Source organism: Bombus bifarius, unplaced genomic scaffold (genome assembly GCF_011952205.1).
Source record: "Bombus bifarius isolate JDL3187 unplaced genomic scaffold, Bbif_JDL3187 scf7180000007971, whole genome shotgun sequence".
Lineage (NCBI taxonomy): Eukaryota > Metazoa > Arthropoda > Insecta > Hymenoptera > Apidae > Bombus > Bombus bifarius.
In genome coordinates this window covers 211,968-237,765 of record NW_022884357.1, presented here as the reverse complement: position 1 = coordinate 237,765, position 25,798 = coordinate 211,968, and the positions used below count along the sequence as shown (strand labels likewise).

At 39.4% G+C, this 25,798-nt stretch overlaps 1 protein-coding gene across 4 annotated transcripts in view; it reads right to left on the bottom strand.

Moving 5' to 3' along the window:
* Window positions 1-8,444: 8,444 nt before the first annotated feature.
* The window catches only part of LOC117214692 (angiotensin-converting enzyme), a 54,956-nt gene continuing 37,602 nt past the window's right edge, over window positions 8,445-25,798 (bottom strand). For 3 of the 4 annotated variants that reach the window (XM_033460919.1, XM_033460936.1, XM_033460925.1), the window contains exons 11-13: window positions 23,864-24,004; window positions 13,296-13,462; window positions 8,445-9,996 (exon numbers count right to left, since the gene is read on the bottom strand). In XM_033460919.1, coding sequence (XP_033316810.1) covers window positions 9,860-9,996; window positions 13,296-13,462; window positions 23,864-24,004 — 445 coding nt within the window. In that variant the 3' untranslated portion in view covers window positions 8,445-9,859. The remainder of the gene's footprint in view (window positions 9,997-13,295; window positions 13,463-23,863; window positions 24,005-25,798) is intronic. The other variant, XM_033460945.1, reaches the window with a different exon arrangement.

Here is a 25,798-nt window from a genome sequence, read left to right as displayed (position 1 = left end):
GCTCCCTTTTACTCTCCCGACATACAGTGGAGTCAGACTTCGTTAGCTCGAACATTGGCCGTTTAATTTCGCGACGGACAACATCCGATGAAATGGAATAATTAACAGTCGTTAAGGAAAAATCGGGTTGCAGTACCAGTACTAGAATTTAATCGAAATGCAGGAACTAGCGATAAAATAATAATTAAAAACAGTGCTTCCTATTTATCCGTAAAAGCAAATTGTAAATTGAAATTCTGGTAGAACCTCGATTTTCTCAACACTTGTCGTCCCAATAGATCTTATTCAAATGCTCCTATTTCCGAAGAATATCGGGTAAACTAAAGAAAACAGAATATTCTACGTATACATAATTACAATATATAATAATCCCGTGTATGTAACGCTGCCCAATCAGATTATCATTCACAAATCGTCGTTAGATATGTATGCGAAGTTTGTGGCACCCTGTACACATGTACTGGTGACTTTAAAGTGATTCGTGAAAAAGTCAAGTTAAAACGTAGGATAAAATATTCGTTTATGTTCGAGGCGCGAGTAAACGACCTTTCGGATGCACCGAAACGACTAGAGACTGCGTGTCTAAAGATAGTTCTCATGAAATATCCTGTTACTAGCGGCGACGTAATAGGATAATTAATGTAAATGCTTTTAACGATCGCACGGTACCAGTGTCGCGGCACGACTGGTCAAGCCACAGCGATTAAAGCGCATCATGGTTTCGCATGGAATCGCGCACGAGACAGGTAACTCGGATTGCAGAGAAATTCAACAGAGAAATTCTGGTATTTCCAGTTTAAATTAACTCGCTATGAGCATAATGATATCGCTAATAATTATAATTACATACGTAGATTCGCTGTTGCCTTTTACGCGGTCGACATTTATGACATTTCATGCTTGCGTCTCGATTACAAAATAATCTGAGTCAAGAAATATTAAATGTTTCACGAAAAAATTAGATGTTACGAGTTTAACTAATTTACGCTATACATCATTAAGATTCAATGGGATAAAATGATAAACCGATATAATTTCACATCGCTATTTATAAATATCGGAACATCTTCTGATTTCATATTCCATGCGATAATTAATTTAAATTATCAAAAAGATTGTTAACTGATTATAATTTTCTATTGACGCAATTGTGTTGAAACTATTTATAAGAGAACAGATTTATTAGAAGGGGGACGATTCATCGGTCTGAATTTCAGATGAAAAGTTCTAAACTTCGCGTCAGATTTTAAGATAATTAGATAATTCTCTAATTATTTCTAAGATTCGTCTTAGTCTCCGTATGTATCGTGATATTTTTGAGTCAGGACCAATATTTCAAAATATTTTCCCTGATTGGTGCTTCTTCGAATATTGATCTGAAAGTCTGTCAACTGGTTATTGATACAGTCGATGAACAAGAGCCTCGCTTCGAAGATAGCCTAATTGCCACGATTTGTCGGCATCCAAAGTAACTGGGACAAGAGGCGAGTACCATACGAACCTCGTGATTTCGCTGTCCCCCGCAAGATTCAACGGTGACAAACAATCTACTTTGCTCATCGTGTCCTTGTTTCAGCTTTCTGGCTAGTTTCTTTCGATAGACTCGTTTTATGGAGATAAAGTCGATCGCTTCGATGTTCTAGTCAACTGTAGAGTCGGCAACTTTTTAAATTGACCCACGTCGATCTCTCGTCAGATTTATCGATCGAGCAGAAGTTGCAATGGCTCGTGAAAATTTTCAATTATCGCCTTCGATTTTCAATAACCAATAAATTCTTTGCAAGATCGAATTTGGTCTCTTTGGAAAATTCAATACCGTGCATAAGATCTTACATTTTCTAAACTTCCTTAGTGTTACGATATGGATATTATCTTTTGATCCTTATCGTTTTAAAGTTTCACCTGTCGGCCAGCCAGCCGATTTATTTACCCACGAAACAATTTCCCACCGATTTGTTCGCCTATTCCACGACAGCAAACAGGATAGGGAAATGCATGGTAATGTTGTCCGACGTTATTAACTTCTGTAAGCAACGGTCACTTATACGAGTACACGGTCTATTGTTCTCGACCGGTAGAGAGCTTGGTTATGCCTGCTAAGCGTTAATCGATACCACAGTCGATGCTTGTACACGTTTTACAAAAGGAAATGCCTGAACTGGGGTGAAAAAGTGTCTGGAAATATCTGTATGAGAGTGAGAATTCACGAGAATAATAGATTTCGTGATACTTATGACCAGTAGCGTATAACGTTGCAAATGGTGACTGGTCTTCTGGAAAGAGGAACGCAAAAATGATGGAGATGACGAATACGCGCGATCAGGTTTATTAGTATGCCAGACCCGTCGATGTTTGTGCTTCCACGGTGACAGAAACTGCCCTAAATAGCTACACGCAACCAACGCATCGTTGAAACTGGCTCCATACCATCTGATCGGGGAGACCCGCGTTCTTTCATAAATTTTCCGCGACAAGAGGACAAACACGCGTGAAAGTTTCCGCGTATCGTTTCTATCTGATTTCCTGTATTTTTCTTTCGATACAGAAAAATTCTCGTATAAGGAAACTCGAGAAGCTTTCTGGAGAAAGGATTCGTAAGATATAGTGGTAAAATCGAGCAAGTTGTGTCGGAAATTGTAATCCTAGTTCTGTAACATTAGTCACGTTCGGGTTGATAATTATAATAGCTCCTAAAGAACTATATATTTTTAATATATAAGATACGAATAAAAATATCATGATACTTTTGAACGTATGTTAAGAAAAGTAGAATTCCATTTCTCGGAACGAATCAACTGATACTAGCTATTCAAACTTCCGTTGTACGAACGAAATATCATAAGTACGGTAGAACTTGGAATACTTTCGTGAGCCACTGTAGGTGAACTCTCGTTCTTTTTTTTTCTCAAAATGACGTAAGATCCTTGTAATTCTTGCTGTCGGATCGTACGATTATCAGCCACGAATCAACGGAACGTGGAAGTACCAGGGACATTGCATAACGATTGCGTTAATATACGTCGCCGTTGTTTACTGTCCCCATGAACATCAGTCCGGGAAACGTTCAATTAACATCCCCGTTCTGTCACGGGGACGTACGATTTGTACATAGTGGATAGAAAGTGAATAGATTGCATAAATTCGACACATTTTTTTTCTGTTATATCGTCGTGTCTAACTCTGAAGAATTTTGTTGGAATCTCACGGGAATTTTTATTAACTTTTTGCTCTGTAGACGCAGGATTATGGTCTAAGGTATCGCGATAAGAAGTTGCGTTATCAAGCAAGTTTGGTTCCGCTTTAATACGGACTTTGATCGATAAAATTGACGAATACATGCCGTACCGATCTTGTGAATGGCTAATTCTCACGAAATTGTTTTTTACAAAACTGTTTAGTGTCTTGTTAGTACAAGTTTGTTAATTCCGATTTGCAACGACTTACAAAGGTATTTGAACGCTTGCTATATGTATATACTATATATATATGTATATTTCGCACCTGTCCGTTAGTCAGCCGATTTATTTATCTAAAAAACAATTTCTCACTGATTCTTCGCCTTTTTTCGCGCCAGCAAGCACGATAGGGAAATGTAACAAATTTCAAACAACATATATATGTCGGGTTATCGTTAGAATTTAGGGCGCGTAACAATCCTTCGTTTCAATTAGCCATCGTTTTGTACAACAGAGATTATATTTACAGGTACAAAAAAATAACTTTTACAAAGTTTAACGAACAACCGTGGTGTTTAGACACGCAATTGACAATGTTCTTGAGTTAGATAACGAATCCACGGTTAGCGGGATAACTTTTTACTAAGAGTAAAGTACTTTTTAAGCACAAAATACCATTGCTGGGACGCTCGGTATAAACTGCTCGATGTGTAACTTCTCAAGGCGATCGCACGAGTAACAGACTGATGAAAATTTTCCTTGCTTTAAAATTGCGTTCGTTTGTTAAATACTCGTTAGAAGCATCGAGAAAGTTCCAATCGCCGTTGCTAGGCAGTTTCTGCCTGGAGTTTGATTATTAATACAACGTGTGTCCCATTATATTGGCACCTCCGAGGTAAAATCACACGTGGCTAGGCCCGTTCTTGAGGCCGTATGCCGCCACAACCACATTTCTAGGGAGAACCATACAACCAATCCACACCTCAGTCAGGCAAAACGTTCATCCCGTGACCGTGACTACGTTCGGTGACCAGTTGTGTCACCTCGAGCCCAATCTCACTATTACAAATCTCGAACAATTACAATCAGATGGAATGACAACAATTGCTTAATTACGGCTATGATAGAATCTAGGCTAAAGTATTAGAGGATTTTCCCAAAATTTCAAAGGGAAGGCTCCGGTTTCCTTTCATCTCCGACATATACATATTTATATATAATATAATATAACACAATTTTTGATATTGTATACGTATACGTATACGTATACGTATGTGTGTGTTGTTTCAAATTTGTCCAATATAATCATGATATATAATCGTGTCTTATTATAATGTTGACGAAGCTGTGAAATGTTTATAAATGTTTCTTATAATACATCTAATATATAAAAGACTTTTATATTGAGTGTTTAAACACTTTAGCGGTTCTCTGTACAATAGTTAGAAAAATTCGTGGAAAAATAGATAGAAGAACTGGCACAGAATTCCAAGCTTGCGAAACTCTACTGTAAAACGAGATTTCTTTTTCCCAAGATCTTCTTGTTTTTCATTGAAAAACAGTCATCGCGATTAGTTTCTTTTATCATAGACTAGACGAACTAGCTCAAGGAAATTTCTATCGAGGTTTACGACGTTAAACGTGAGATAGCAAAGACGAATTTTTCTACGCCGGGGAAGCGGAACTTTCATGCGCCCTCTTCTTCCGACCGCGGAATTCCGCGTTTCCGGTTCATAAATCAACGCGTGTTTTCCGAATATATAATTTCCCTTGCTTTCTTTCCTTTTTCCCCTTCCGTATAGTACATGTCCTCGTTTTTTTAATCCGCAACAAGCTACGATCAATTGACACAAGGAAATTTGCTAAAAGTAGAAAATATTATTGAAAAAGTCTGAGTAAAAAATAAAACATGATTTTTTTAGTGAGAAAGAATGGAATGTAGATTCTTTGTGGTGTGCTATATGATGAAAAATATTATATATATTATTGTAAAATGGAATTGTCATTATATGTGCCAATTGGACCGTGAATGAAAAAGCGAAGATATTAAGTCATCCAATAAGATTGTACCATTAATTGTCATTAATTTAATAAATTGCCATTTATTTAAACACTTGAGATATCTGTTTAAGCGTTAAAAAGATACAATCGCTTATTATATATTTTATTTTTCAATGTTTCTTAGAAAATTGGTATTATCAAATGTTTTGTTCAATAATAAGTAACGTGCGCCTAAAAAAAACACCGATGAAAGTTGCACGTTATAGCCTATAGTTTTAATTGTGCAATACGTTTGTTTCTCTTTTTTGAAATTTTCTGTAGTCGTAGAAAAACGATCTTCAATTTACCATCTTACGTAAGTTCATGGTGCTCTCATTCATGAGATCCAATCCGATGGATACCTGGTTCTTTGCTACTTTCGAATGGAATTCATTAGTCTGAAGCAAATTGAATAGCAATGATTTCTTCTTCTAAACACACCGAGTGCTTCATTCAGAAGATTGACGGAAATTAATCGAATAAAGAGCAGTGGATTGCAGGTTTAAGATAGTTGCACAAGCTAGTGACATTGTGCTCCGTTTCACCTTCTGAATTGCGCAAGAGAGGCATTGTTCTCCGTTAATAGTAATTACGCTCATTACGATCTAACCAGATATTAGTCTCGAGTATCGTTGACCACCCGTCTCATTTTCTCTGGCGCCATTCGTTCTGCGATCTCATGATAAACATTATACGAAGTTCTCTGTCAAATTATTCTAGATAGTATTAGTACTAAATTTCGTTCCACGGCTAATCATCGATTATATTAAAGAATACATTTGCTATAAATAACGTATAACATGTTCGATTTTAAAAATATCAAAAATTTTTTTCTTCATCATTATGAACAATCACATAGGTATGCAAGTTTTGATGTGGAACTTGCTGGAAACAAATTTATTATTTGGAGAAAACCACCTAGAAAGAATCTTTTAACGTATAAATTATTTCACAAGAAACTGTAATGGTCCCATTTCAAGAATTATTAAATTATTAAATTTTAATTTTAGGCTTATTAAATTATTAATATATACATTTTAATTTTCTAGTCTATTCATAAAACTAGAACAATAAAGTTAATTAATCTCTGAGAAAATGCATTGAATCGCATATACGAAAATCTTATGTAAAAGGTGCCATTACATAAGTAACAAGCTACTAAGTGAATCGTGTCCTTGAAACCTGAAAATCAGTGACCTTGAAAAAAATGTCTCCATCTGGATTATCCATTCTTCGAGCTTTTTCGACTACGACCTTCCGCCGTAATCCTCCTTACATCATAAAAAAAAAAACCATACCACAAACGTATGTTCCTGTCAACGAATCGAGGTCGTGGAATTTTCACGGTGTTTTCTCGAACGAATTTCAAAGGCGTGTGTATTGGAGGTCGTGCGTGCGTGGACGACGCGACGGTGAAAGTGGACGAGAGGCATTCGCCGAGTCATTGTGCAGACATTTCGCGGAAAGATAAGACTTCCCGGTCTTCAGATTACGCAACCGGACGGACAAGTTTTTGGCCAGCAGACACACAAGCAACGGATGAAGTCGAAAGCGAAAGGGGCGGCCGATCGGATCGGTTCTCGGATCACTGGCTGTCCTGCGGCTCGATCGGAGAAAAACGACCTCTTAACCCTGTGTGTCATGGCCCGAGGCCACGAAATCCGTGCTTGAATCGAGATTGACGACCGGGGCGTGACTTCTCCTCTCGTATCTCATTCTCTGTCCCAATTTTTCTTTTCCTTTTTTATCTCCAAGTCTACCGGCGCTGAGAAACGCTCCAGGCTTTGAACGGTCTGGATAAATTCGCTTCTGATCATCGTCGATCCGAGCAAATTTACACTGGCGATTTATAATGATACGAAGATACGATGGTTGGTCGATCGATCGCTGCTAATCAATGATTCAATATAAAAATTCCACAGGATTAGTGTCACGTTGTTAGAAAGTTTATATGCATTATACAGTGTTCTACCTATTCTGTCTATTATGTTCGTATAAATACGAATTTGCATAAATATCTGCAGTTCAAAAGGAACGCTAACTTGTTACGAATCGTAAACTTTTGATTTACTATTCTTCTTGTAGGATGATTATTTTATGTGATTTTCTCTATTGCGTATAAGCAAGTTAGGGGAGAAATCTAACGAATTTCTGCGAATCGCCCGATCGTAAATAATTTATAGAAATAATTTATAGAAATGTGTGAGGAAATATCGTTTCCATTTCGATTTCGCTTTCTCGTTAGGTGTAATAACAACGGTTAGCCACCGTCACAGGACAGATTAATCGAAACGTTATCACCTACCGTAGGTATAATTGTACTTGAACGTTAAGACGGTGTCGATCGTAGTAACATTCGAGACGCATCGAAAGGTGTAGAAGATAAGATCTAGACACGTTCAAGACGAGTGGAATAAAAGCATCGGGGCACGTTTGATGCCGCAATCGAGCGTCGGCTCTTTCGAACTCGGTTTCCGCATCTTCGCGTTACGCAAGTGGGTGAACCAGTTTCTGGACAAACCACCTTTGTGTAATTATGTCTGAACAGCTGTCCCTGTAAGAACAATAACGTCTCCTATTGCGGTTCTCGTGAAAGCTGTCGGTCCTGCACGTATCAAGCAAAGATCCAGGAAGAGACCGGTGTCTTTGTTAAATTTCACAAATCATTGGATTACCTGTTAGAGGCCGACGTTCTTGATTAAAATTATACACGATTTATGTTGCAATATTCAATCTAAGAGTTGAAATCATAGATGAGAGAAATGAAAAGATTGTCAAGGCAGATTAAGAGAATATACAAGTGTGTACAATAGCGATTTTGAGATCTACTCGGAGACTGAAACAAAGGGATTCGTTAAACAAAGACGTGCCCCATGGAATTACAATTTTTATGGGTTTCGTAATAACGCGATTATCCGCGATACAGCGAATGGATATGCGATCCTTTAATTACGTAACCCGAGAAACCAATTTCGGTTCTTCGCCGTCAAACGGTTTTTATTCGATGGTCGAGGCTCGTTTCTACTCCTGTGAGAGCCACGAAAGTCGGGAATAATGGGTTGCGGACAGCAGGCTCCCTTTGTGGACTGGTGAACAATAAAAAAAAGTATCTTCTTTGTGGTTTGAAATCTTAAATTTCAAACGCGGCATTGCCATTATCACGTTATTACTATCATCGTTACTAGACTGCTATTAATTAATTAATTAATTAATTTCTATTTATTAATGCATATCAATAATCGTTTATACGTGTTCAAATTATCTATTAAAGATTTTTGCATGTTTAAATCACCCATAAAGGTGTAAAGTCTGCAGCTTAATTATCGCTATAGACCTGGAAATACTTAGCGCTAAAAATTTATTTCAATCTTTGTTCATTTCGATTTCCGTGTTTACACGTTCCAGTTTCTCCTACGAGAATATATTATGGTAAAAATAATTCGCTCTAACGGTACGGTTGACGTTTAATGGTACAAAATGCATATACCAATAATACTACGGAATATTGATTTTCTCCTCATGAAAATTGCAAAGATACCGAGCGAACGATATAATTCGTACGATCGTTACGGGCCGAGCTCGTTCCCATTTGCGATCGAAATATCTTCCAATTACGATACACGATTGTGGAATTGTCTGAGACGTGGCTTACGAACCGTGTCGCGAAGGCAATTACGAAACGAGCTTATTTTTTCGTTAATTCTGTTTCTCACGATATTCCACGATCTACAGAGCTGTGAACGATTTATATACGTAGGTACATATATTTACAACTAGGTATAGTCGAGTTAATATTAGAATTACCGATAACTGGGGCGTAAAATATGCATCGAAAAAACCAAAATGAAAAGTATGCTAGAATTTTGATTATCTATACCAAAATGATCTTTGAGTAAAGTCCAAGCGTTCGTTTCTAAATTTTCTACTAAACGATAATTTCATTGATCGACGTTTTGTTAAAGTTTCCAGCGAATATGAAAAAAGATATCCAATACAGAGGAAAAAGCAAGTTCGTACTTTCTAAGAGATTGTAAGAAATTGCCAAGAATGTATCGTTGCGAGTTTTTAAAATTTCAAACGATATTTTACGAATTGATCGTGGCCACTATCGTGGTGGGTCTACGACTAAGCTGAAGTTCTAGAGAAGAAAAGCACGACTCGTGTCTGTCTGGAAAGCGCGCTGGCACCGTTTAACGATGGAGGACGTAAATCTCTTTGTCTTTATTAAACGTCGGGACCGAGACGTTTCAAGGTACGCGACACGAGAGTGGCCCTCGACATGCTGAAACGATTTATGCGCTCACACGAGTGCTGCTCGCACGCGAGCTTAATTGCACGCGCGTACCATTGCCACGTTGCGGATCGCTGTTAAATTAGTAGTGAATACTTACAACAATAACAATAATTACTGGGTACACGCGACGTTTCCAATTCGACGCGTCTTATTTTATGTAAAAAACGCTCGTTCACGATCGAGCATATACTTTATACTACCATACGAAAACAATTATCTAGAAACATTTTGGTCATTTGTTTGGTTTTCGATTGCTTGACAGATCGAGAAGCATTGATCGTCTCTGCTAAAAAATATCCTAAAGAATGCTTGAACATCTGGCTCGCTGTTCCACTAAATTTCTTCTTTATTAACGAAGTATCGAAATTGTTAAGAGAATCGCTGGTAAAATTGTCGTCACACGCGTTCTTGTGGCTTCGTTGTAGAATCCGCTTCCGTAGACCTGCAGACCAGCAGTCTCGATGCTGCGCTTGCAGTAATCTCCGTCTGCAATTGTAGTAATCCATGGTTAGGCTATCGTGAAATGTACAGTGGTATTACTATTTCAATACGATTTACGATACGGTTACTGTTATTACGGTCGATGAATGACTTTACGGTGATAGCTATCTGTTTCGTGGGAGGAATTACTGGTCGATGTGATTTGGTGTAAATAGCAGGGATCGGGAAATAAGGTAATAAAAGGATCGGAAGAGATAGGTAGAAGCAATGGAAGTTGCTTGAATTGAGAACTCGTAACGAAAACGACCTTCGTTCGATTTTTTAATTTTCGATATAGGCAATGCACTTTATCGCGATACTATAAAAATCTTCTACAATTTGATCGATAATTTGAATTGTCGAATGAAAATTGTCTTTCGAGCAATAATATAACTTTGCACTAACCCCAATGTATTAATTTAATTCCGAGATCATCTGATTCGATCAAAATTATCCGCACGACCAATTGTTTCTTTGTTCTGGGCAACAAGAAATAATCGCAACAGTTGATCATATCACGAACTTTTCAAAATCTAACGACTGTGTATATATATGTAGATGATAGAAAAAAATATATCATTTGGTTCTTTACGAATCGTGAAGCTCGTAAAGCGTAAGGAGAATGTGTCTCAAAAAGATCGACAGATCGTTTACGACTGCAGGGCTCTGTAAACGTACCGTTCTAAAATTCCATAATCAAGATCAATAGTAGCAAAAAGGCCATCTTGTCGATCGAGCAACTAGAACAGGAATCGTTTTCCCTTTCGACCGGTGACGTGTCTCGGTCGCCATAAAACACCTTTTTCAAGCTGCAAGTCATCGGTACTTGAAATTACGCGATCATCACGCCACGATCTCTCTTTACGCGTATCGACGCGTAACTTGTATACCAGCTTAACCACTTAGCCAATTAGCTAGCCTAGCTTTATATCGCGATAACTCGTTTGTTTTTGCAAAAATCCTAAATTTAATATTCCATTACTTGCGTCTAAATAGTCAATTACCGCGACTACGATCATCGAGAAAAAGAAGGGGGGCGGCGAAAAAGCACGACGCGAAATGCTTTCTCCATCGAGACGTCGTAAAAGCAGCGTACGGTATCGAAAGGGTGATTAAAGGCGCCCGTTTTTAAAGGAAATCGTGAGGCAGAGAGTAAAAGAAGGAAAGAGGAACGGTAACGGCGGTATGGCGATCGACAGAGAAATTATACAACCGGCGTTCTTTCTCCTCGTAACGCACGAGTCACGTACATCTGCGCTTTCCATCGCGATCGCTTCTCAGAAGCGGCTCATTTTTCCTTCTGTGTGTCGCCGAACCTGCCACAATCATCCTTCTTTTTATTCGGCTTGTATTATTTAGCACGGAACAATTGATCAAACGTCATAATCTTTTTCTATCGTACGATGTATGGAATTGATCAACGTGATTCCTGAATGGCTTGTGTATCGATTTGTTAATTGCGACGTCAGTTGGTGGCTGAGGCAGTTGGACTAATTTTTGGGTTGCAAGATATAAATCTCCTGAATATGTCGAAAGAGTGAACGGGCTGCGAAATACGTATTCGACTGATTGATAGTTCGTCGAATTTTCAAATTACTTATGTTCTTTCCTTTTCGTCTTCGTTAATGTTGTTGTAATAGTGGTGGCCATTTACGATTATGTCGTAATCGTTGTAACGATCTTATTACTTTGGTAAGACGATATGAAAGTTACAATATTTACATTTTTCGATCATACGTTTTCTCAATTTTTACGCGCCATTTCACAGCTTCGATCTTAATGGCCTAAGAAACCGTGTTACACGCGTGTTCGCGAGGCAAATCGACGGGTTACGATGTGCAACGTGCAATGGAAACGAGAGTAGAATCGTCGAACGTCTCTCGCGATTCAACGTCTCTTTCTCCTCCAATGGCATAAGCTATTTTCTTACGGTCCATGCTCGCGTTCTTTCCTCGTTCTACTCCGATTTCGCAATCCACCAGTCCCACGGAGAGAGAGAACTTGGCGATCCGTGGTCTGATCGGACCCTGCTCTACGTTTAACGTGAAAACAATACAGTTCCGTATGAAAGTAAAACATTTTTGTATAGTACATCGATCGATATTATGGACGTTGAAGCAATTAAAATAAGGAAACGACAGAGGAATAAATAGCGTTTCAGATGCTTTCACGGTTTAATGGTCGCTATGATCAGCCAGAAGAACGACCGTCGGTCAGCGTGTTACGATCCTCGTTAGATAATCATCCAGATAATTAATTACCATCCATTATCGAAAGTATCTCAGCTAGCTTTTCCTTTCCTTTTTCTGTTATTTCTCTATGCTCGAGCATAGGAGCGATTACACGTGCGCTACGTAACGTCGCTTGTGAATTTGGCAAGAGCTCCAGCTCGGGAAGATGTAACGTGGCAATCCTAATAATTTCGCCGCGCGCTGTATCGTAATTCAGTCGAATGTCGTCACACGATGAATATTTGTAGCGCTCCCCGACGGTAACTGGCACGTGGGAACTGCAACCTTCAATCTGTTACGGTAGGAAATTGCATAATTTGTAACAAGTTACGATGAAAGGCGCGCTAGCGTACGCTGTGTCGATCGTGTCTCGTCGCGTGAATCGGATCCTTGTTTCTGACCTGTTCACGTTGGGCCAGGATGCAAGAATAAAATTCACGTACGGAGCAAATACAGTGAAACTCTGATTACCTGAACTATAATTGCCTACGAATTTAATCGATAATATCTAGATTCGAGATATAATAAAATCAAAGCGCGTAATTCGATATTGCTTCTGCTTAATTATTTTTATCGCTTGGTTCGCTAATTAACGTCTAAATTGATTTAGCCTCGTTTCGTTTACCAAATATCGGCTCTGTCTAAGCTATTTCTACTTCTGATTTTATTACGTAACGCGTAACTATTTCCTGCATTGAAATCCAATCGTTCGATCATCCAATGGGTTCTGCAATTAGTTTATACGATTCGACGCTGCGAAGTATGACGGTTATGATGCGCGAATGGTGGATCGAAATAAATTGGTGAAAGGGTTGGTTGGTGTAGTAGCCGAGGAAAAATGAAGGCATCTCACGGAATTCGAATCGTGGTAAGTGGATTGGCCGTGTCACGTGAATGGCCGTGAGTCAAAATTGGGATTTCAAAGATAAGTGTTAGGTATCAGGTTGGTTCGTGTAAAGCCAAGTTGTTCGATTTGTCTCTTAAAATAATCAATTAACGATAGAACAAATGTACCGCTTACGAACAATCTATACCGTGGATATAGCACAGAGCAACGACAGGTGAGTTTCTTACCGTAAGACCAGCCGACGATGTCCCCGGTTCTCAGGTTTTCCGTTCTCAGCCAGTCTTCGAGAGGCCTGAAGTACTCTCTGAGCGCAGACGCGTCCAATTTGTCGTCCCCTATAGCTTCTCGAAGCGTCTCTTGCCACGGTACCGACGAGCCTCTCTCCATAATTTTCCTGCAACAACAGAACGAGACAAAGGTTGCAGTTTTCCGTGGAGCGGAACGCGGGAAAATCGTGGACGAAGGATCGCAACGCAACGCGCAGGCAGAAAGCATCGGCCATTGAAATTACCGCGAGCGAAGCTCGTAATTCGTGCGTTGTTAGGCTTTAACGAGATCACCGGCGGCGCTTTCTCGACGAAACGATTGCGACAACGCGCGGAACGGCGCAACAATGAAAAACCCTTCGGCGAGGAAAATTCACGGGGAGAATTGGAACGAGAGAAAAATAAAGACGCGTAACGAGCCTTTTCTTCCAACGTTCCGCGCCACTAATTAGCCTATCTTTGGCAACTTGGCGTGCTTGAAACACGTTCGAGCGTGTTCGAACGACGCTCGTAATTTACGGCGGGTGTGTCACAACATTCAGCCACATGCATGAGTTACGAGGTGAAATTAATTCTGCTCCGTAAGAGCTTGCAGGGCAGTGGAGAGAAACCTTCGCGAGTCGACAAAATCGAATGTCAGTAGCTACGTAAGATGCGTTTTATGGCGTTCAGAAATTCTTTCCCTTTACGTGCTTGCTTGACGCGTAATCCATCATAGACGCTTATAACCAGTTGTCCTTTCCAGCGCTAATTTGCACGTTGATTGAGCTCGTGATTTTAACGAAATCGATCGTGACGTGACCGTAATAGTTTCGAGAAATAGTGCCGTTCCCTTCGACGATAATGCATGGTTGATCTCAGCTAAGTAGCTACTCCTACCTCAACACGGTGGTTTCTGGTTATTGGTATAATCATCGTCTTCGTCATCGTAGGAGCTTTATGTCATTTTCAACGTATTAAACGTTTGAACACTTCGCGTGTTAAGTATTCTGTCAGAGACTTGAATTCCAGATTCGTAACAGTTCCATTCCAATCAGGTTCCATAATTATTCTGCTTCAAGACTAAGGAACCTTTATTTATACAAATTTTCCTTGGTTATATTTTTAAGCACTACAGTGATTTTCAAACAACGACGATCTTCTTTCGCTAATCGTATCATTTCTGGTAAATAGTTTTCTTCCTAGGGAATTTTCTCTTCAATCTAGATACAATTTCAATTTTGACCGCTTTCATTGAAATTTGTGAACGATATATAATCGCGGAAGAAACTATCCTTCGCATTGAATCGATCGCGAGTGAACGTCGCTGAGAGGTCGTCGACACGATATCCGATCGAGAACGATCATTATGAATCGAAAAAGACAATCCTACGAGACACGGTGTGTCAGTGAGACGGTCATTTAAATACAATGACCTGGAAGTAGCGTAACGAAGAAATTCGTTACGAGGTATCGATCGATGAAATCATTCGTTCCTTTCTCGCGACGTTGGTCATAAACCAGCGAAAAGTTGCAGCTTAAATATTTCGTTGTAAATGGCACCGTAAGAAAAATCAGTCAATCAGCCTCGTTACGCGATTTGAAGAGAGTTTCTTTGTTATTCGAGCTTCTTTTACATCTTATATACATCTCTACGCAATCGTGATTGCGTCGCGTTGCGTTCTTTCCTCCTGTTTTCCTGTTTCCTTTTGTCGATCATCGATTTCGAGACAAACGATACTTGGAGTCGCGCGTAATCCTGGTTATTCCAATACGACAGCGCATTACGTAAAGAGAACTCAATCCCCCATGGGAATATGTTCTTTTATGACGGTGAAGTTTCTACGAAGAATCGTCGATATGAGACATTTTGACGAGCAACATTCGCGAATCTTGCGTAACAGGGTGTCCGAGTATCGAGGATTCTCGTGAACGAAGCGCGGTAACCAGTGGCCATAGACTTTTGAAAATTTGTTTACACGTTACCAGCTTCGAGTTTCAGGTGCCTGCACCGCAGACCAATGGAGTTAAGAAAGTATAATTAACACGGAAAACGAGATACAGTGGATTTTAATTTAAATGTAAATTGAAATCTTGATAAAGGTAATTTAACCAGCTTGTAAATTTTGGCTGTTATTAGTATTTCTATTATTTCATTTTCTTTATAGTTCCGGTCGCTCGCTCGATCTTTTATATCGCGAAACCGATTAGGTACTTTAAAAACATTCCTGCTTTCTAAATTGATTTAAATCAATTTAGTAAAGTAGAGAAATTCTTCGTTGCTGTTGCATCTTGATGGATAAACACGTCATTCTGCGTATTAAACAAACAAAGACACGAGACATTTCGTCGAAGTGAACGTCGGAGAAGCATAAGAAAGCAGAGGGTCGATTTCACGAAAGTGAAAAGTGTTCGTAGTCGACATCGAGCGGCATGATATAACGACTTTTTGAAAAGTCATTTGGATGCAGGCCACGGTGCAGCCCGCTTCCGGTTCCTTCGAGAACGGGCCACGCCTCTCGTGGGAATCGACCGGACGAGCAAAAATATTTCGGTATGCCCTCGTTGCGATTTATATCGGTCTCACAATTTCCGGTGTCAGCGAAATCGCCACTTTCCTGCACCAGCCGATGATATTTCACAACGCGGGATGCTGGTTGCTCGATTCCGCGTATTTAACATCTTGTCCTACTCCCACCGATCACATGCACGTCATACTCCTCTGAGAAAATTTATGCGCAAATAAAGCGTAAACAACAAATTACGGTAGGACTTGGAAGAAAAGAAGAACTTTGCAAAATTTTGCTAAACTTGCAAGTCTTCCCGCGTCAAGTATCTTCGCAGCTATGTTACCATAGAGATCCTTCGAATCCTTCATTTTTCTTTTAAATCTCGATCAAGCTACGCTTCTCCGTTTTTCTCCAATTTAACATCGGACTCTCGGTAGCTCCATTATCTTGCGAGTTATCGCGGATTCGTGCGGTTCCACACGCAAACCGTGTCGAATAATTTCCAGTCTCTTTTGCACGGTAGAATCGAGTCACGAGTGTACTACCGTGGTTCTGCGTTTTAAGGTGATCTTTGACACCGGTGTGGGAAACGCGTGTCATTTGACTAAAGAGGTTATCGGTTTTGCACGATAGGCGACCGCTGTTATTTGCTCGTTGCCTGATAGAGACCTTGACAGGCCCACAATGGGGTATCGAGTGCGCCAACACTTGACCGAGTGCGGTCGAAACAGTTCGTGGCAATTGTTTCCATTATTATCGGAAAATGCCGCGATTTTTCTCGTGAACGCTACGACCGATTGCTTAATACTTTCATACGTACGACTGACCGTTTTTTCAACGTAAAGGTGATCAGAACCATCGATGTTTCAATTATTTATCAGATTAACCTCTTTATTTGCAAGAGAAGCTAATATTCTTAATTTTATTACTCCTTAATTTCTATATCGAATATCTCTGATTCGATCTACTAAGTATGAGATTATTATTTAGTATAAATTATTATGTTCGTTTCACAGAGGAGAAGGTTAGTTATTTAAAAGCGTATTAAAAGCGTATTTTAAGAGCAAAATTACTGTTAAGAAATTTGTGCCACGAGTGTGACTCGATTCCTCAAAACAAAGGATTGATCCGACGCAGGTTGCTTTTGAAACGCGAAAATTAGTCGATGCACCGGCCCCAAGGCCGGCCTATCCATTTCCATGAATTTTAATCGATTTCTACTCAATTAGATTCATAAACTGTACATCGAGTATACCACAGGCTTATGCAACTTGGACGAATTGGTCAATCGTACAAAGTGCAGTAGAGATCGTATCGTCTGTAATCCTTGAATTTCAATAATCGAAAATGTAATTGCGATTTCGAGGCACGTTTTATAACACATTCTCCATTACACGTGTTTACGTATAAATTATCCGCGATTTTCAAATTGTGCGGTTACTGTTTTCCGTCCGCTTATACAGACTACAATTTTTTATCCGTTGATCAGTAATTATAGCTGTCGCGATCGTTTTTAAGTGCTTGTAAACACAGAGTAAGAATCAATGTCCCATTAAGTGCATCCTACGTAACGGCAAGATGGTTATTTCGATGAGATCGTTTAAAGTTCAAAATACCTGTCCCACTAAGATTCATCTTGCATGAATAACAAAGACCAATTTCCTCGTTCTGTACGATTCGGTTGTCGTAGTCTGTGAAAAACTGGTGTTCTCCCAATCGACTACTCGAGCGATGCTCGAAAATAGAGGAAAAGGAGAAACAACATTTCTATAAGTATACTCCGTGGAAAATAGAAATTAATACGCCCTCTCTCAAACATATTTCGACAAGCAACAAAATGCACTATTTACTCATGTTTGTGGGGAAAAGCAAATTATTCGATAAATTAATACCTGTTATGCTAATTATGCTACCGATACTTCTCATATAGCACATCTTCTCACAGTGTCGCTATTAATTCTCTGGATAATGCGACATTAAACTAGAAAAAAAAAATATAAAAATGGAAAAGGAGAGAAATATTTGCCAATGGTGAAGAATAACTTTCAGGAAGTGACGGTTACATCGAGAAATCTTTTCCCTGAAATATATCGCTTCCTTCTTCTTACTTCGCCTGCTTTTCCTTCCTGCGTCTTTCATTTTGGTTCTCTCTCGGTCGAGAGTAATGTTACACGGCTTGTAAAACGGAAGTGCAACGCGTAACAAGCCGAGTTTCTTCATGTAACTGCGTGTACGCGACACACACGCGTTTTTACGCGGCGCAATCGGTTTCGTAACAGCGTCTACAGACGCGAGAGCCGGAGATCGTCCTTCGATTACAGGAAGTCGGGCCTTTGGACGGTTACTCGGCTGTTTTTGATCTATCGATCGCCCGGACGCGGCGCCAGCGTCCGTTTTGCGAAAGATAACTGTTTTTCCGCTCGTGAAACGTTCTATTATCAGACGTTTTCCTTTCGATAAAAAAAAATTAATTATCGGTTGCACGAATTAAACAGAGAAAATGACTGTAATATTGGCAACGTGTGTAGCGAGAGAAAATTTGCCAGTACAGGTCGTTTGACACCAAATTGAGCAATCGCCGCGTGAATAATTTAATGAATTTCGTTGACTGATTCACCAGCTGCGACGGACGAAATTAAATTTCGAAAATAATTCACGAATGCAACGGTAGAGTATTCATGAATCTAGACGAAACGATCGTCGCTAGAAACGGAAAAGTATCTTAGCTGTCTACTTGCGCAATTGAACGTTACAATGGCCGGTGAACGCGCATTACGCTCCTCCTAAACAGATAATTTCACTGCAGCAGAAAATCAGTTGCAGATCCTCCCAAGCGATAGAAACGATTTATTACCGCGAGCTGCACGTTCCGACCGCTGTATCGCTTTTAATTGCTCGTTTCTCGAGATTTCTTCATTCGCTACTTAGGGAGAAACGAAAGCAGCTACGCATCGCCGCGTGCCATCGTTTAACCCTTTGTAACCACAGGTTCATTTGATCAGAAAGTAAAACGATACGATTAATCCAGACGTTTCATTTCATCTTTCTTTGCTTCTTCTTCATGTACGATCTCTTTACATATTTTCTTCCCAAATTTTGAAATACTTTGTTCGCGAACGTTCCAAGTAAGTAAATTTTCAAACATGACGTCTGTAATTCCCATTTTCTCCGCGTTCTTCCTTCCTTCCAAGTGACTGAATCGTCCAATATTTTCTGATCGAATCGCGAATTTTTGTTAAATCGATGGTCGCACGTGTCGAGCTAAATTCGCTAACGCGGAATTCAGAATCAAGATACAAATACCAAATTGGCAACCGAAGTTGCGCAGCTGAACAAAGGTTCCTCTCTCGTTGACCCAGATCACGCAGCCTACCAGAGATTGTCAAGGGACGCGATCGGATCGCTACGAGATCGATATAGTAGATCTCTTCCGATATGTTCCATCTCTATGTACGCCCACGTGCATTATATTCTGCTCGCTTATACAATATATACGTCAAGGGGTAACTCTATCCGAAGACCTTTCCAAGATTGTCCATTACGTCTCTTCGGCGGACCTTGAAAGTATCGTTCGTTCCTTTCAATCTCAGCCAATAATCCGGGGTTTCCTCATGTTCCTACTCTTATTAGGAATCTCAATCTGTCCGAGATAGCAGACACGGATAACGCCAAGTTCGGTGATCATTCGCGACGAGATGCAAATAAAAGATTTTCGATGAGGATTCCTCGCGTTGGAAAATAAAAGAAATATAATACAATAAAATAAAACAAACTCGACGATACGATAAATTATTACAGTCGGAGCACCATAACTCGAACCTCTGTAAGTCGAAAATCTCTACAAGATCACAGCTTTGCTCATTTCCTTTTGCCCTGCCGCGAAGACGTCTGGAAATCGAAATAAAACCGACATTAACTCGAATTATTTGTCACGCGTTCAGATGCATTATGTTACTTCTGTAACTGGAATTTACAATAGCCAGATCTCTGACAAGTGGAACTTGTATCGCAACTGGACATAACATAACATAAGACGACACAAGTCGTATCTCTACTTCATCGCACTTCGACCACGTGCATATCTTTAACTTATGCATTTATATATATCAAATAATAACATCTTCCGAGAAGGTGAAAATAATTGTACCTTCGTACAAAGCTTCTTTATGTCGAATACTTTTCGAGTAAAAATTCCACATACAATCGAAACTTCTAGAACTTGAAAATTTTGATTCTTCCATTAAGGTTCGAGTTAGCGAGCTTCGTCTGTGTACAATATCCTTCCATAATTGCCGATTTTGTAATCTGTTTTCTATCGTTAAACGCTTAGGAATTGATGTATCATGGGTTTCTTGTAAATGCTAGACAATTTATGGTCAATTAACTCTGACTGTTTATGTGTTTTTTTTAATGTTACTCATCATAATCTCTGCGATAGCTCAAGAAATTAGTTGCCGTTTGATAAATGTTCCGCGTTTGAAAGTGCTTGAACGCATAATTGATCAGCGATTACAAACTAGAAAAAGAAGTGAGTATTTTGTTATTATTTTCTTTCCATCTTGTTTATTATTAATTATTACATCGTGCAATTTTTATCGTACATTATATTATTTCTTTATTCAATTTCGTTTTCTTATAGATAATCGAACATTCGTGTATCTGGATAATGAAAGTGAGAAATTTATAAAGATGGAATTGATCAGTTTAATGGAAGCAGAAGACATCACTCGTTATTAGCGAAGCGACAGAATCAAATAATTTAAACGTGCAAACATGTTATTTCAATTTTATACGTGTTTCATGCAGATACTTTTCGATATAAAAAGAGAAGAACAACGTTCCTATAGGTCAGACTAAATATCAAAATGTTTTATTTGATTACACCGACGACAGCATCGAAGGAAGAAGCCGTTGATTTGCTGAAATAAAATTTCGCAAATTCTCAAGTTCCTCGAATCCAAGGTGAATAATTTTCATTCTGTGACAAAGTATCGCAAGGAACATCTCAAACTAGCATATATTAAGTCAAGGTCTAGCAGATCGTCCAAATACCAATTATCTCTGTCATTTTTTTACGAAGCCAAAAAATTTTTATTTCTCTAATTTAGATTCTCTGACGTCTTTTTACGATCATCTTAAAGTCATAAGGAAACTTGATTATTTTCAAGAAGCAAAAACTCGAAGATAGAATCCTTGAGAGATTCGATGATTTCAGTTTACAGCTTATTAGGTGTCTGTTAATTTTTCTTGCATTAGAACGACATTTTATTTGCAACCTTTTTTACAATCGATCTACTATATTTACTGGCGTCTTTGTAACGTATCTGTTACGTTTTTCTATATTTCTATACGTTGTTTTCTACATGTCTGCGTCATTCCTCTCTGTCACAAAAGTAACGATAGAACTTTCTTGTTTACGTAATACTTAACTTTACTTTCTCGATAATGTGGAATTCACGCAACTCTTACATGTTATTTCGTCGTTTGTCTTTTAATCAATTAAGTAAACTAGTCGTTCAAGTTAGTCGACATTTTATTCAGGGTTAATGCGTCGTTCAGAGCTTACGACACAAAGAATTCGAGCATCGTTTCTGTACAAGCGTAATCTTGCTGCAATGCACGAGAAATTGGAGAACTAACTAACGTTACAGTGGACTACTTGATTTTTCGACTCTGATATATGGATTTTTGCAATCGTTCGTCACGTAACCGATCGATGACACGGTTTTGTAAAAGTATAGCGTGTACTTTCGATCGTCGCATAAGACGCTGTTCTATCCGCTCATCAACGCTATTAACGTTAGCCTCGACTAAATGATATAATATGTATTCATCAAGCGAGGACTTATTACAAAAGGAACACCAGATATCTTTTTTCTGTACAATCTAACACGCGTGTTTCGTTATCGTTAAATAATCTCAGGGAATGGAAGTATTTTGTAATGTTTATTAAATATATATGTCATGAATGAAAGACTGCAGTTATTTCGAGGAACACGTCTGAACTATTATTAAAGCGATATCGTAGAAGGAACAGGCCAGTCGAGTATCCATGCAAATATGTAAGTAGGAAACTCGGCGTTAGCCTTGAATTTTAATCAGGTCAAAAAATCGGAACCCTTACGGCAAAAAATTTTTCGGATGTCCCAAACCAATCCACGTGTTCGCTGTCTGGCTTAACCGATAAAATTGAAATTCCTGTTTTCGTAGTCCGTTGACATTTATGAAAAATTATGGAAATCAAATTAGTTTTGGATGTCGATAACCAGCACGTTTTATTTAAAAGCGAGGAACACATTCCTTACGCCTGTGGTACCTTGGAATATGTTAATCGCAAAATCTTACACAGAGTCCCATCTTTTTATCGATTTCATTTCATTCTTATTCATCGTTCGAGAGATTCCTTCTTTTCGCGATCTTTCGTTAGAGATATCCAAGAAGGTGAACTAAGTGCTTCCAATTTTTTTAAATATTCCTCTTACTTTCTCGAGAAGCGTGAATTTTTAACCGGACTCGTTATTAAATCGGCGTATAAATATTCGAAAGTGCCCTCTTTCGAAATTCTGCCGAGAGAAAAATCCATGTTCCTACAGCTGTAAAATACGAAAATCTATGTTCTATCAGGTGGAACAAAGTTCAGACGCGTTTCAAGTTGCTACCGGGTTAGAGAAATATGTAATTTCGTATTGGACGACGAAGGAAGTTGAGGAACGCAGACGATGTCTTTGTATCATCACGAGATAGATGGTAATGCGTAAAAACCTTAGACCACCTACGCTGATTTTATGCTAGGTCACGAGTATTGGAACTCGTTGCACGCTTGTTGGAAAGAAATAATAATATAATTAAAATACTGCATTACTTCGAATCATATCTCTATGTGCAAAAGTTAAAAGATGAAAACTTTGTATAAAGGAGAAAATTTCCATTTCCACAATAGAACGATATATAGAATGAATTTTAAAAACGAAAGATAACGATAATTGTTAAAAAAAAAGATGAATATAGAAAAGAATCAGAAACTTCGCATATCGTAGTCTAATAACACGAAGTAACGTGTACAACAACGTTTCTAAAAGTAGAACATTTCTATGATAAATGATCGACAATTTTTGCACGATGTTGCGAATGTAGTGAAAACGACTTGCTATATATCTTCTGCATTCTCGAGCATTCCTTCCGTAAAATGATCCAACGATGATGGCCAGGGCATATGGCAGATGAAAAGGGAAAGTATGCTGTGTTTCGTAAAGCGGAACTTTTTCTATCGGTTAGTTAATCGTTATACTTCGACCTTATGGACTTTCTATGAACGAGGCAGTGTTAAAACTAATACGATTAGTCGGATCCTCACGAAATCGTTCAAACATCTTCTGTGCTGTGTTCCTTTGTCAATCTTGTTAGCCCGAGTTACGTTACGCGTTCACGCTTCATGACGGTTTAACGCGGCCTTTGGCTGCCAAAGCGGCGCTCCTGCGCTTCGTTTCGCTCTTTTTCTTTCCCACCTGCTCCCTTTTTTTCTGCCTTTTCCGCGCGGCCGTCCAATCAGACGTAAAACTGTTTCGCTAACAGCAGACTACGCTACTCGCGAGCAGGCACAAGAAGAAACGGACAGCGGTTACGTTCAATCTATTTATCATGTCGTTGAGAAAGTCGTTCGCTTTGTTGAGAATATTTCTGGCAAACGGTGACGTTAAGTTCGCTTTTTACGACAGGCTATCGTTGTTTTTTTCTCGTTACCTAATACTCGCGCAACTGGTGCCGAATGTCTCAATATTGAATTTTGGTTCAACCCTTTATGGACTTGCGGTGCTTCGCAGTACCACCTGCGCTAAGATACTTCCATGAACCAAACGTGCTTACAGATAGATTACAATTTACAAGTACTGTTCGACGGCATGCGCTATCCGTTATACTACTTGGTTTTACTTAAAAAAAAATCGTCGTTTCGCTTAAAACGACACACGTAATTAATATTAATATTATATTCGACGTTCTTGTCTCATAAACTCATGGTTAATATTGCATCAAAATACTCACCCCAAGATCCTACCAGCTTCCGGGCTTCTGTAGAAGTCGCATCTGTGCAGAGGTCTCCTGGGATCGTCTACGTTCCTCTGTCCAGCCGCTTCGCACAACGCGCGATAGAGTTGAAATTGAAGGACTCCTGCCACAAAGTTCCTGCGAAACATGGGAGAAAGCGAACTTAACGAGCGTCGTGCAATCTCCTTGTGATAAATTTCATATTTAAACTCGCATCGGCGTATCGATACCGATCGACCGAGAAAAATCTCTCAGAGAACTCCCGCCAACAATAAATCCACGGTACGGCGGAGACGAATCAAAAATTATCAAGCAGATATTCAGAACTAGGTAAGAATTGGGAGGTGATCGTGGGCTGATTAATTGGCGAAGCGTTTAACGACCTCAACCGTGGCGACTTTTTGCGAACCACGAAGAAACCGCGACGTCTCCTTCAAGGTCAGTGTCAACGAGGTCGATTCGCCGCTTAGGATTCCTTTCAGCCATTCCACGGAAGGTCGTGCTTGTTCTTTCTCGGATGGATCTTCTCTCGGAGAAGTAACGCGATGAAAGTGAAAAAGAAGGAAGATGGAAAGAAGACAGAGGGAGAGAGAGAGAGAGAGAAAAAGAGAGAGACTCGTCTCACAGAGACTCTTCATCGACGACGACCTTTACGTAATAAACGCGAGGACTATCCTTCGCGGATCGTTGTTACGCTCTTGTTCGTTTACTTTCCATCGAAAAGAGGCTGCGTCGTGGCCACTCGGAGGAAATTATTACGACCGCGATCGCGAAAGTAAGGAATGTCTCCAGGCCGATCCTCGACTGGAGCGTCGATAGTTTCATAACGACCCGTAATTACGCCGTGGCTGTTTGATGACCGAGATTTTTGGTTTCACTTTCGCGCGACGAATTCTTACTTTCGTCAGTGCGCACGTTAAATGCTTTTTTTCGCCGATAACCTACTTGTTTTTTTTTTTGTAGAAACAAGGTTTTGTAGAAATGAGTCGGAAGCGAGCGCGTCGCAAGTTAAACTGCTCAAAACCTGTACGCTTTTTGTTTTTATTCAAGCACATAGTTAACGTTGGAATTTTCAAAGAACATTTCATAAGAAAATGTATTTCTCACCGATGTAATCACGCGACATATTCTAACGGTTTAAATCACTGTCCGCCTTCGTTCGTCTCTCGTGATTATACATGCGAGCGGCAGTATCAATCTGAATAATCAGGTAACAAGGATAACAAGGAGTCGATGGCAAAGGATGATGCTAATCTTGAATTCTACATGGTATAGCGAGCGAGATATCGATTTTCCAGCGAATCACGAAGGTTAGGCCATATCTTCGAAGTCCAAGGTTTCTCCGAAAGTTTCTTTCGCCTAAATTTCATTTTTGATCGTCGATTCGTTAGTGAAAGAGGCAAAAAAAAAAAAAGAAATCCAAGGTGGCTATTACGATTGATACCATCGAACGTAACCAAGAGAGGTGAAATTGAACGGGATAAAAAAGTCTGTCAGACGATTACGCAGCAGCGAAAATACGCGTATTCTGGCGAATTTTTATCCGTTAACATTTGAGCTCCTGCCCACGTGCTTGGTTCAAGATAGAAATCGACGATAGGCCGTAAGGATCGAAGCTTCCATCTCGAGGCGAGGAAAACGACGGTAATTGAATTCAAGGAGAAGCCGTCGTTGTGAATGGCAGGGCTTGTGATTTATAAGCGACAGTTCGTTTCCATCGTTTTAGTCAAATCGATCCAAAGTTTTTCAGATATTCCAAATCCATCCAATAACCGCTGGGAAAGTCGATCTCTGATATTTCCATCTAACGTTAGATAATAATTCGAATGCCGTCAAATGGATTCGACTTTCAAATCCTGCTTTTCGTAGATTCGTCTCAAGGTTTTATTCTTCTAATGGTCGAACGGCCAAATGAAATCTCGCGTTAACTCA